Source organism: Eulemur rufifrons, chromosome 12, assembly GCF_041146395.1.
Source record: "Eulemur rufifrons isolate Redbay chromosome 12, OSU_ERuf_1, whole genome shotgun sequence".
Lineage (NCBI taxonomy): Eukaryota > Metazoa > Chordata > Mammalia > Primates > Lemuridae > Eulemur > Eulemur rufifrons.
This window is the reverse complement of record NC_090994.1, coordinates 26354372-26366590: the sequence shown is the minus strand read 5'-3', so window position 1 is coordinate 26366590 and position 12219 is coordinate 26354372. Positions and strand designations below refer to the sequence as shown.

The 12219-nt window shown below is 37.8% G+C and overlaps 1 protein-coding gene across 1 annotated transcript in view; it reads right to left on the bottom strand.

Annotated features, from left to right (window-relative positions):
- Nucleotides 1-12219, bottom strand: part of HOOK3 (hook microtubule tethering protein 3) — a 96501-nt gene that overhangs the window by 52067 nt on the left and 32215 nt on the right. The window contains exons 5-7 of the mRNA XM_069485030.1: nt 11727-11859; nt 6494-6561; nt 314-376 (exon numbers count right to left, since the gene is read on the bottom strand). Coding sequence (XP_069341131.1) covers nt 314-376; nt 6494-6561; nt 11727-11859 — 264 coding nt within the window. The remainder of the gene's footprint in view (nt 1-313; nt 377-6493; nt 6562-11726; nt 11860-12219) is intronic.

The following is a 12219-nucleotide window of genomic DNA, read 5'->3' as shown; positions in this document are numbered from 1 at the left end:
CCTGGGTGACAGAGTGAGGCACTGTCTCTAAGAAAATAAAAAATCATGACCAGACACAAGGAATTACAGAAAGTCAAAGAAATTGATCTATCTTAAATTTAATTACAAATGGATTTAGTTACAAATTATAAACTTAATTATAAATGTATAACACCCATTAGTAAAATAACAAGTTCTTAAATTTTAGATAAAATATAAAGAATTATGCCAATATATTCCATAAGCAATTTCAACTGAAATATTATTCTCATTAATATCTGAAGTTTATCCTTGTCGATCTTTGCATGAATAAAAACAATGCAAAATCATATACCTGGCGATCAAGGTCAACATAGGCATCATTTCCAGCAGAAACAGGAGACTCTTTACTCATTAGCTGAAATTAAGATTTAAATGACCATAAATAGGAGGCAAAAAAGATATTCTACATAACATACAACAAAATGAATACCCAGCCACTATAGAAATATAAAAATGAAAATGAGAACACAAATGTAAAAGGAACATTTACCTATACATTAATGCCTTTGAGTTCAGAACTTTTTTTTTCCACTCTAGGATAATGCCTTCATTTAAAATTAGAGTCTAAAATCTCACATGTTCTCACTCATATGTGGAGCTAAGTATTGAAAACAACTGATCTCATAGAGACAGAGCAGAATGACGGTTATCAGAGGCTGGGAAGGGTAGCGGGATGGGGACAAAGGGTGCAAAAATAGAGCCAGATATGCTTGACAGCGCCACAAAGTGACTACAAGCAACAGCAAGTCAGGGTAGACTTTAAAATAACTGGAAGAGTAGAACTGGAATGTTCTAACAAAAGAAATGATAAATGCCTGAGGTGATGGATAGCCCAATTACACTGATCTGATTAATTCAAATTGTATGCCTGTATCAGAACAGCACATGTACCCTTGAACTAGTATGCACCCAGAATAATTAAAAATTAAAAATTTAAAAAGAAAAATAAAATTAGAGGTCTGAATTCTGGTGCTCCCTTTCACTGCAAGCCCAGTCATAAGGATCAAGTATTCCTGATTCTTATCACTAAGACAGCTATTAAGTTAAAAATCTGACTAAACATTTAAAAACAGTGACTTTTCAGTAAAAATAGCAACACCAAGTATCTATTTATTTCTAAAGAATAAATGTGGACATCAATACTAGCCCAAATTAACCGGCTCATGTTTAATGATCACTCACGCCCCCACCCCCGTCCTAGCCTCTCTCACGCTCATATCCCAAAGGGAGATCCAAAGGGGAGGGAAGGGGTGAGGGGAGAAGGGACAGAATTCTGATTATAACAACTGTCTGCGGCAGACTCAAATGGCCCCACCTTCTACTATTTCTTTCTTATGTTCTGTCTGAAGGACAAAAGGGAGAGGGACCATCAGAAATGTGGAGACGTACTGTCGGCAGATCTTGTGATTTCAGCCTTCACCCTCTCCAGAGAGCTGAACTGTTCAGCTGTGCCTTCTTCTCTGTATCGGGGCTCTCAAAATGAGGCCCCCAGAGCAACTGCCTGGGAACTGTCAGAAATGCACATTCTTGGGCCCCATCCCAGGTTTACTGAGTCAAAACTCTGGGGTTAGGGGCCAGCAACGTGTTTAATAAGCCCTCCAGGTGATCTGATGATACAGTCCAAAATCTGGGAACCACTGCTCTGTATTAACATAATGAGAAGAGTTAAAGATCCCTTAGCACAATTAGGGGGAAAAAAATTTTCAGGAAAAGAAAGAAATATTATCTTAAATTTTTATCCTTTTGAGAATATTCATAAAAATATTTTAAAAACATCTTTCTTCCAATTGAAAAAAAATAATGCCCAATGTAAAGAGAAAAAAATTCAGAAAAAATTATTCTAAGATGTGGTATGTGTATACCATGGAGTACTACTCTGCCATAAAAAGGATGAACGTTGCCTTTTGCAACAATTTGGATGGAACTGGAGACCATTATCCTAAGTGAAATATCCCAAGAATGGAAAAACAAACACCACATGTACTCGCTATTAAACTGGAACTAACGGATGAGCACATATGTGCACAGAGGAATGTAAATCTTAGTGGAAGTCAAGCAGGGAGGAGGGGGAAGGAGGGGCAAAAAACCTACCTAACAGGTACAATGAACATTATTTGGGTGATGGGCACACCTACAGCTGTGACTCAGGCGTTACAAAAGTGATCCATGTAACCAAAAACATTTGTACCCCCTTAATACTTTGAAATAAAAATATATATAATTCTGAAATTTTTAAGAATTTGCTATCTGTGGCAACCATGGGTCTAGCAGGATTCACATAAGGACAAATCAGTAGATAAGTGCACTGCGTTGTGACAATAAGGGTCATGACAGAATATTCAGATAGAAAGCATCTGGCTCAGAGGCAGGTGGAAGAAGGGAGGAGACATGTTTTTGTCCAGTCTTTTCCCCTTTAGTATTGCTACACTTTAGTTTTAGTCCTTATCATAACACAGCAACACCTCTCAGTAAAAATCTAGAGCGCCTGCCCTGAGCTCGGCCTTCTCTCACTCAGTTATGTCTCCTAGTCCGTTCTGCGACGTCAGGAGGCTGCCAGGCGCCTTCCCTCCATGCTGCCTCCCTCCCTCAGGCTCAGCCATGGCTCTCAAACTCACTGTCTTTCTCGCTGTGCTTAGACGCTGCGCTGAACACCGTGGCATCTGCCCGCCTAAAGTTTATTCTTCTTTCTTCTGCTAATGTCGTCGCCTTATTTTGGGGGAATATCACCCCTCTACTTTATTTTTATTTATTATTTTTTTGAGACAGAGTCTCACTATGTTGCCCAGGCTAGAGTGCCGTGGCGTCAGCCTAGCTCACAGCAACCTCAAATTCCTGAACTCAAGCGATCCTCCTGCCTCAGCCTCCCGAGTAGCTGGGACTACAGGCATGCACCACCATGCCCGGCTAATTTTTTCTATATATATTTTTAGCTGTCCATATAATTTCTTTCTATTTTTAGTAGAGACGGGGTCTCGCTCTTGCTCAGGCTGGTCTCAAACTCCTGAGCTCAAACAATCTGCTCGCCTCAGCCTCCCAGAGTGCTTGGTCTGAATTTTTAAATAATTCCTTGGGATAGATTTATAGAATAAAAATCACTTGGTCATAGATTTTAATTTAAAAAATATCCCTGGTTATAGATGAAACATCTTTCATTATAGAAAAATGGGAAAATACTGAACAGTAAAGAACATTCAACTTTTTGGACAGAGTTAACATTTAGCAAGTTTCTTTGTTTTCATTCATCTTAATTTCAATTTTTATTTTTAACAGAAATGAGATCATATTGTTGATGTGCTTTGTATTCTACCTTTTCAAAACCTAATACAAGCTTTCCCTTATGTCATCCCTGTTTCCAAAAATACGCTTTAATGCCTGCATAATATGCTGATACATGTTATATCATAATTTATTTTATCCATTCCCTACTGCTCTGTGGTTGGGTCTCTCTAATGTTTCAGTACTAGAAAATACTGAAACAAACTATCTCGAGGAGACACAGCACAATGACCATAGGTTGGGCTCTGGATTCAGACTGTTTAGATCTGAGTTCTAAGTCAGCCACTACTTCCCATGTGAACTTGGGCAAGTGACTCAAACTCTCTATGCCTCAATTTCCTTTTATAAAATGGGGACAATAATAATACATACCTCATAACTGTGGTTCCCAACCCTCGGGCCACAGACTGGGCGACAGAGCTCCTCCACGTTCCCCTTCCACAGAAAAATTATCTTCCATGAAACTTAGGAACTGGGGGGCGGGGGACCCCCCGCACAGCAGGTGAGCGGTGGGTGAGCGAGCGAAGCTTCGTCTGTGTTCACTGCCGCTCCCCGTTGCTTGCATCACGGCCTGAGCTCTGCCTACCCCACCCCTGCCCCATCCGTGGGAAAACTATCTTCTGTGAAACCAAAAAGGTTGGGGACTGCTGCCTCATAGGACTGCAGTGAACTTTTTCATTATTTTTTTCATTGTGGTAAAATATACATAAAACTTGCCATTTTAACCATTTTAAGTGTAAATTCAGTAGCATTAATTACAATTGTAGTAAATTTTAAATGAGTTAACATGTAAATTGCTTAGGAACAGCCCAATCTAGCACATAGTAGGTGATAAACACTTGATGTTATTACTATTATAATGTATCTTTGTACTTCACATTTCCTTAGGATAAGTTTTCAAAAGTGGATTCACAGGACCAATTACAGCAAGGCAGGACTGTTGTGGTCCTCTTACTTTTCCCCTGCTCTTGCTTAGTAACAGAATCCTCAGATTTTGGCAGGGTCTCCGAATACCTGGAATAAGGACTTCATCTCCCAGTCTCACCGTGTGACTATGTGAGTAAGATCTGGCTAATGGGAGTGAGAATTCCTGCAAGTTGACTTATCAGAAGAAGAAAACCCTTCCTTCAGTCCTTCCTGCTGGCTGCAAAAGTAAGTGTGACCGATGGAGCCTGAGAAGCACAGCTGAACCGCCAGTGGGCATCACGTCTTAAGAATGGCACGGCAACACGGCAGAAGAGAGGGCGTTCCTGATGACTCCAGAGCCGCCATACCAACCCAAGACCACTGAAGAGCAAATTAAACTTATGTCTTGCTTGGGTAACTGTAACTTTGGTATTTCAACGCTTATGACCAAACCTAATCTTATATGACATAAAAAGGCATAACATTTTTAAAAAATACACCAGTTTACATTCCTACCATCAGTGCTGACTGCCAAACTGATCAACTTTTAAGCTTTGCTTTTTGAAAGGTCCTGTGTGATAAAGAATTTGGCTGGCCTTTGCCTCCAGTTCCTAGGTGGTGGCCTCTAAATCTTTGGAATTTCCCTAGTAACAGGGGTATCTCTGTTCCTCAGGGTGGAGATGACTCCAGATGGGGGCTTGCCATGTGATTAGAAGGTTGAGGCTTTGAGTCACATGCTATCAGACAGACCTCCAGGAAGCAAAGTGGGGCTGGAAATTGATTTCAACATCGTGGCCAATCATACCTACATAATCAGTCATACCTAAGTAATGGAACCCCAATACAGACTCTGAACACAAATGCTCAGGTGAGCTTCCCTGGTTGGCAATACTCTGTGTATTGTCACAAGAGGATGTGCCTGGAGGGTGACTCATCCTGATTCCATGACATAGGGACAACACAAACTTTGCATTTGGAACCCTCCCAGACCTCACTCTATGTATTTTTTGGGTTAACAAAAACTTAATTGAGAAACCCATTTAATTTGATTTGTATCCATTTGCTATAATAAAAGTGTTATCATTCCTGAGTTCTGTGAGACATTCTAGCAAATGGTAGAACCTGAGAGGGTAGTGGGAACCCCTGAATTTGTAGCCAGTTGGTCAGATGTGTATGAGGGTGGCCTGGGGATCCCGGAACTTGGGACTGGTCTCTGAAGTGAACGCAGTCTTGTGGAGGACAACGCCCTTAACCTGTGAAGTTTGCCCAACTTTGGGTAGTTGGTGTCAGAAGTCATTGCCAAAAGATTTTTTAAAAATATAATTTATCTTAATTTGCATTTAGCGTTTTTCATGTTTGTCTTTTGTATTTTTTCTATGTTACTTGCATATTCTGTGATATATAGTTTTCTATTTCCCTTAAGAATTTTTTCCATTGCTTTTATGATTAAAAACATACTCACAGGGCCGGGCCCGGTGGCTCACGCCTGTAATCCTAGCACTCTGGGAGGCCGAGGCGGGTGTATCGCTCGAGGTCAGGAGTTCGAGGCCAGCCTGAGCAAGAGCGAGACTCTGTCTCTACTAAAAATAGAAAGAAATGATTTGGACAGCTAAAAATATGTATAGAAAAAAATGAGCCAGGCATGGTGGCGCATGCCTGTAGTCCCAGCTACTGGGGAGGCTGAGGCAGGAGGATTGCTTAAGCCCAGGAGTTTGAGGTTGCTGTGAGCTAGGCTGACACCATGGCACTCTGGCCAGGCCAACAGAGTGAGACTCTGTCTCAAAAAAAAAAAAAAAAAAAAAAAAACCTCACATTCTGAAATTGACCAGCTATTAGTCACTATTTTATTTTTACTTTTACAGTTTTATGTTTTCAATTTAAAATAAAGATTCACCTAGAAATTGCATTGGGTATGGATGTAGTTGAAGACCCATTTTCTGCCAAACAGGAAAACAAGAGTTAAGTGTGAGGAAGACTGCTGGTTTAAGACAGATATTATTTATTATTAGTTTCAGGAATTAGTCTACTATTCCTACTTCACTCAGGGCATTTTTAAAAATTAGGAACAGTTACATCTATAACTACAAAATAAATGTTTAAGATTTAAATAAAAATGAGAAATTTAAATGAGTATGATTTTTTAAAAATACAAATAATATAAGCTGTATCATAAACATAAAAAAAATTCTCTAAAATGAGAATCTCTTTTTAAAATTTCTATTTCTATTATTTATAGTCATGTTTGCTCCTTTAATTTTTCCAAAACAGCAAGCACAAAGCTCCAACATACCTCTTGAATGGCTGTCATGACAACATGCTGAACAGATTCCTCCATCATCATAATGGCTTGGATGTACTCTGAAAACAAGAATAACCTGGAATGTCACTGTTCAAGTTAAAGACAGTCAAGGGACTAAAGGCTAACACTTCACACATTCTCATAAGCAGCTTCCTGTGTTCTGATTCTTCCTAGGAATCCCTCACACATGGTTAAATATATTGCCATAGGTAAAGTCTGAAAAATCACATTATTTTCCTTAAGACAGTTCTTTCCCCTCTCACTATTCCTTATAAAGTTGAGATGGTGGGTCATGGGAATGCAGTATCAGCCTGGGTGTGTCAACGTAAAACAATGAAATGGTAAAGCCTAAAGCCAGGATGGAAACGACTCCATCTTACTTTTTCTAAAATCTAAAAATTATCTTTCACATTATTGTTTGCTACATGGTAAAAAACTCTGAGGTCTGTGGTTTATTCTTACATGACATCAAAGCACTGAATTGTATAATTCCTAACTTAATATTTTCTACTATTAAAAAAACTCTTAATGAAGCTGAGAGCTGCTTCGGACAAAGAATTAAGGTTAATTTAAGATAAATTGATACCACAGTTAAACAGAGATTGTAAAACCCTGGCTTTAAAATAAAGACCCACATCTGTGATAAGCTAAAGCAGCAACTTCATCAATCTCACCCTTACCACTGCCGAAAAAGAGAAAGATCTCTTTACTGTTAATAGTGACAAAGTTAAAATGATTTCTTGCCTTCTAAAAAAGCCCCGGAAGAAGATTTCGTTATTTCTGAATCTAACAATGGATGACAAAAGTGACATTAAGCATAAAAAAAAAAAAGAAAAATCAACAGGCTAGGTGAATTCCAACAAATGTGGTAAATATGCTTTAATAAGAAACATGTACAAGGGTGACATAATTAAGAAACTTTAGACTCAACCTGCCTCTCCAATCCCATACACCCAAATACATGCACAGAAAAAATCTTCTGCCCCGTTGAGGTAGTATATGAAGGAGTCTTACTGTTAAATTTTCAAAGTTATCTTTTGACGAGAGACTCATATATTTGGAATGACAAATAAATCCTCTGCCAGACAGGTAACTTGTTTTAGAAAAAGATGGTATTTTAAAAACACTATTAAATTATGACATCATTATTAGGATATTTTTGTTGTTAATGCCAAAGCTTTTAGTATCAAAAACATGTTTTTAAGGAAGTATTGTCCTAAAGATACTTGTATCCCACCAAATGTTTGGTTATACATATAAACATATACCACACAACTAAATCATAGGCATTATTTCTCTGCCAACAGTAGGAATATATCATAACTTAATCACTATTTGGTCAAAAAAGAATTCCTTTAGTCTGAGCTCAATTTTTTGTTTTTTTCCTTAATGAGGACCACCCTATGGGTGCTGGAATTCAGTAAGGGAGCTGTCAGATGTTCTGTTCAAAGCTATCAAACACAGAGCCCAGCGGCCACAGAGAAACTAGCATAGCTAGGATGACTAAACGGCCCTCAAAATAAAAGACTGTGAACATGGAAGAGAAGCAGCAGAAGCATTAATAGTGGGGAAGAAAACTGAATGACAGCCTAGTGACAGTGAAGAAAATAACGGTGGGCTCGGGGGGTGAGGGGTTAGTAGGTGTGAGAGGGGAAGCGTTAGTTAAGAAGCGGTGTTGCCACGTCAAGGCCCTTCCCCGCGAACACCGTAAAATGCTCAATGATCACATGGTGATGAGAACTATTGATGTACAACCTTTTAAATGAAAAAAAAATGGACTAATCTTTAAAATCCAATATACAACTGTATGCTATTGCTGGGTGCACACCTATGAGGCAATGCTGGAGAATGAGGTGTGCTATGTACGAGAGTTTATCCTGAAATCTTAACTGTTCAAAATTCACAGCATCATTTAGCACAGAGTATTAAGTTTACATGTGGAAGACACATGGGCTTTTGTCTTTGCCTAGCCTCTCACAAGTAGGAAATCTTGGGCAAGAAACATAATAGATATGAGTCCCAGCTTCCTAAATTATAAAAAGCATTTTTGTTCTGTTAGCGCCTAGGAAAGTACCAGACAGAAGGGAAACACTAAAAACACTAGACGTGGTGGCTCATGCCTGTAATTCCAGCACTTTGGGAGGCCGAGGCAGGAGGATCGCTTGAGGCCAGGAGTTTGAGACCAGCCTGGGCAACATAGCAAGACCCTGTCTCTATAAAAAATTAAAAAATTAGCCAGGTGTGGAGGCACACACCTAGGGGCTGCAGTGAGCTATGATCACACCACTGCACTCCAGCCTGGATGACAGACTGAGACCCTGTCTCAAGAAAAAAAAATCACTATTAATTTGTCTTCTACTACTAATCTTTGTTTGTTCAAATATACCACCATTTTATTTGGCCCAGTTTGAGAAGTCAGGTAGCCAAGACAAATTTACACTGAGTTAGCGGTCCTGGCAGCTGCACCTCCCTTCTGCTTAGGAGCCACACCTAAATAGAAAGGCCTTTTTATCTGAACAGTGCTTTATGGATTACAGAGCAAATACACACACACAATTTCACTCATGCCTCAGGACTACCAGGTTCCGCATCTTCATCTTGCACACCAGGAAACAGGCTAAGTATCTTGTCCAGGGTTAGACAGTGAACAGCAGGGCTATTATGGTGAGCTTTCCATTATGTACCATACATATGCAGTGACAGCAAATACTTAACAATCCAGAATCTCATTTATTTGATTCTTAGCTTTCTACTGTGCTCTTGAGAGCAGACAATGCTCTAAATCTGGACAAGTGAGATGTTAAAATCCTGTTCTATAAATTTTCATCATTTATACAATTTCAGGGGAAAACAACCTAGGTGTTGCTATAGAACACCTGGTCTGTGTGAGACCCTCAATAAGTATTATGATTGCACTATCTTCTTGTCCACAGGAATATGGATATAGGTAGCATCTTTGTCTTTTCCTAGTCCTATTCTGTAACAAATATAATTAGCCAACCCTTAATAGCTATACGCTACACCAAGTCCCCCTATGTATTAAGTAGAATCCCCGAAGTTGATGAGTTTCCTAAAAGAATACATAAGAGTTCATTATCTGCTATCAGTGAACTATTAATACAATTGAATAATTTTTCATCCTTTACACTTAAATCCCTTCCTCACTACACTCCAATTATAGTTTTGTGGGGCTTTTAAATCTCTCAAAGGCAATCTAAGTCTTTCTTACATTCTAGTATTTAGATTACTCTTAACCCATTACCCTCCAAATCTTTGTTTCAATAACTTCCCCCAGACTGTCCCCCATTACACTGTGTCTTCAGAGCACTCACCCTACTCTGATTATATAGGTATTTGGGGCATTATTTAATGCCCTTACCTCCACTCAAGTTCCACAATGGCAGGTACTGTCTCTGTTTTGTCTACCACTGTGTTCTTAGCCCCTAGCATAATATATCAGTTCAATAAATATTTGTGAAATACACTGATTAGAAAAGAGGGGAAAATAAATTTAAAGTAAAATTTATCTACTTTATGTATGATAAATTTAAACAGTATTTTTAGAAAACAAGTGATTTTTATGCAAATGAGTAGTTGAAAATAGAGGGAACAAAAAAGCTATTTAAGATTATACACACCCTTTGGAAGAACTAAAAAGAGATATTAATTACATTATTATCTACATATCAAAGCTAGTCTTCAAGTAACTTCAACAAAGTGAAAATGTGTCAACTTGGATTTGCTTACACATGAAAGTACATTTATCTAACAAAATCTGTAAACTTTAACTTACTGAGAATAGCTTTCTCTAGGTCTAAATTATTGGTTTTACTAATTTACATTCCATATATTCATAGGATAAATATAAATAATTAGATAAATGCCACCTTATGATAATTGACATTTTAAAAATTGTGGTTATCTGGAAGTTCACAAAAAACATAAAATAGAAAACTGAACTAAAATTAATGTTTTAAAATACTATATATAAAAATTATAATGTTTCCATGTTTACTAGTAGTAACAAACATTTTTTGAGCCATTACTATGTGCAAGACACTGTACTGTTTTACATACCCTATCTCACTAGTCTCCACAATAACCTTATGAGGTAGGTACTATACTAAATCTCTACTTCACTTAGAAACAAATTTTGAGATTAGATGATTTGCCTGGTATCCCTCCCATGGCTGTGATGGGTGGAATCATAGTTGAACTTCACAGGTTGATGGACACTGCAGCCCATGCTCTTAATCCAAGTACAGAAATATTTCCTAAATTGCTATTTGACAAACTGATTAATAAATTAACCAATACTTTGATAATAATGATAATGATATAATATGTTAGGCCATTTCAGCTCTGGGAACTTAAAATTGGATATCCTAGGTTGCAATGCCAAGAACACAAGGAAAAACAAAAGATGATAGCTCAGATTTACATAGTCAGAGATTTTTGTAGCATTAACATATACACAGGGAAATCATTAATTTATTTTAACAGCCTTTGTTTATCTTTGTGAAAATTAATCACAAAAGGCCCTTGAATTTCAAGGCTTTCTTGACAGAGTACGTTAATACAAAATATCCTGTGATATTTCTAAAAGTTTTACAATTATAAATAAATGAAGTGAACCAATCTGGATATGTATAATACTGTTCTTTCCTTTAAAAGGTACCCAAGGCAATATCTAAAATTCAACACTGAAAGTGAATTCTTGAGGAAGAATATCTACCAGATTTAGGGATAGGAAAGCTAATTCCAAATCTATTTTTACTAGAGACTGCATATAATGATATTCTTTCTTCCCTTTTCCCCCACAATAAAGACAAACTTTGTAAATGTTTCCTTCAAAAAAAAAAGTATAAGGCATTTGTCTATTACAGATATATGCTGGGAAGGCAGATCTAAATACCTATTAAACTGCTGTACATCTGCTCATTTTTACCAAACTAACAGGTGGATCTTGCCCAATTAACAGTAACCTTCATCACATTTGGTGTACTTAAGATGCATTAAAAACAATCCACTCAAAGAATCAGGTGGTCTTACAGAAAGGAAAACTTAAAAATAAATTGCTAGCAAAATCATAGAAAACGGCATTCTTTTAGTGTGATCTTAAAAAGAGGTTACTGTTTGTACTGGTGATTTATATGTAAAATATACTGTATATGTCACTTTCCTTAATTATTGTAAATGCATACACTAACTTCAAACAAATTACCTTGCTTCTGTTCACAGTTCACAGCACAGCCTAAGATGAGCTGAAGCATCCTTCCAAGCTCTGCTGCGTCAGAATGCTCCCCAACGAGGTTCACATCAGGAAGGGTAAAGTCATTAATTTGCTGTCCTAAAACCTGAATGGAGATAAAAAGATTATAATTGGATTTACATGTATATGACCAAATAAAATATTTGATCGAAATTTGCTTGTTATCACCAAAAACTCACTGCCAAGAACAGAGAGCGATTATGTCAATCTCACTCCCAAATTCTATTTTTACCTCCCATACCTAAATTATAACTATCTTCAGTGATAGCACCACAATCCTTAATCTGGTACGTATTATGTACACTGAGCAAAAAATGTGAGTACGACTGATTGTTCCACCACTTCAAGAAAGACTGAGGCAGAGGGCACACCAGGAAGGGCTCACATTAAACATAAATTCACGTCTCAACAGCAAGATTCTCCTCAGCCACCTTCATTCCATTTG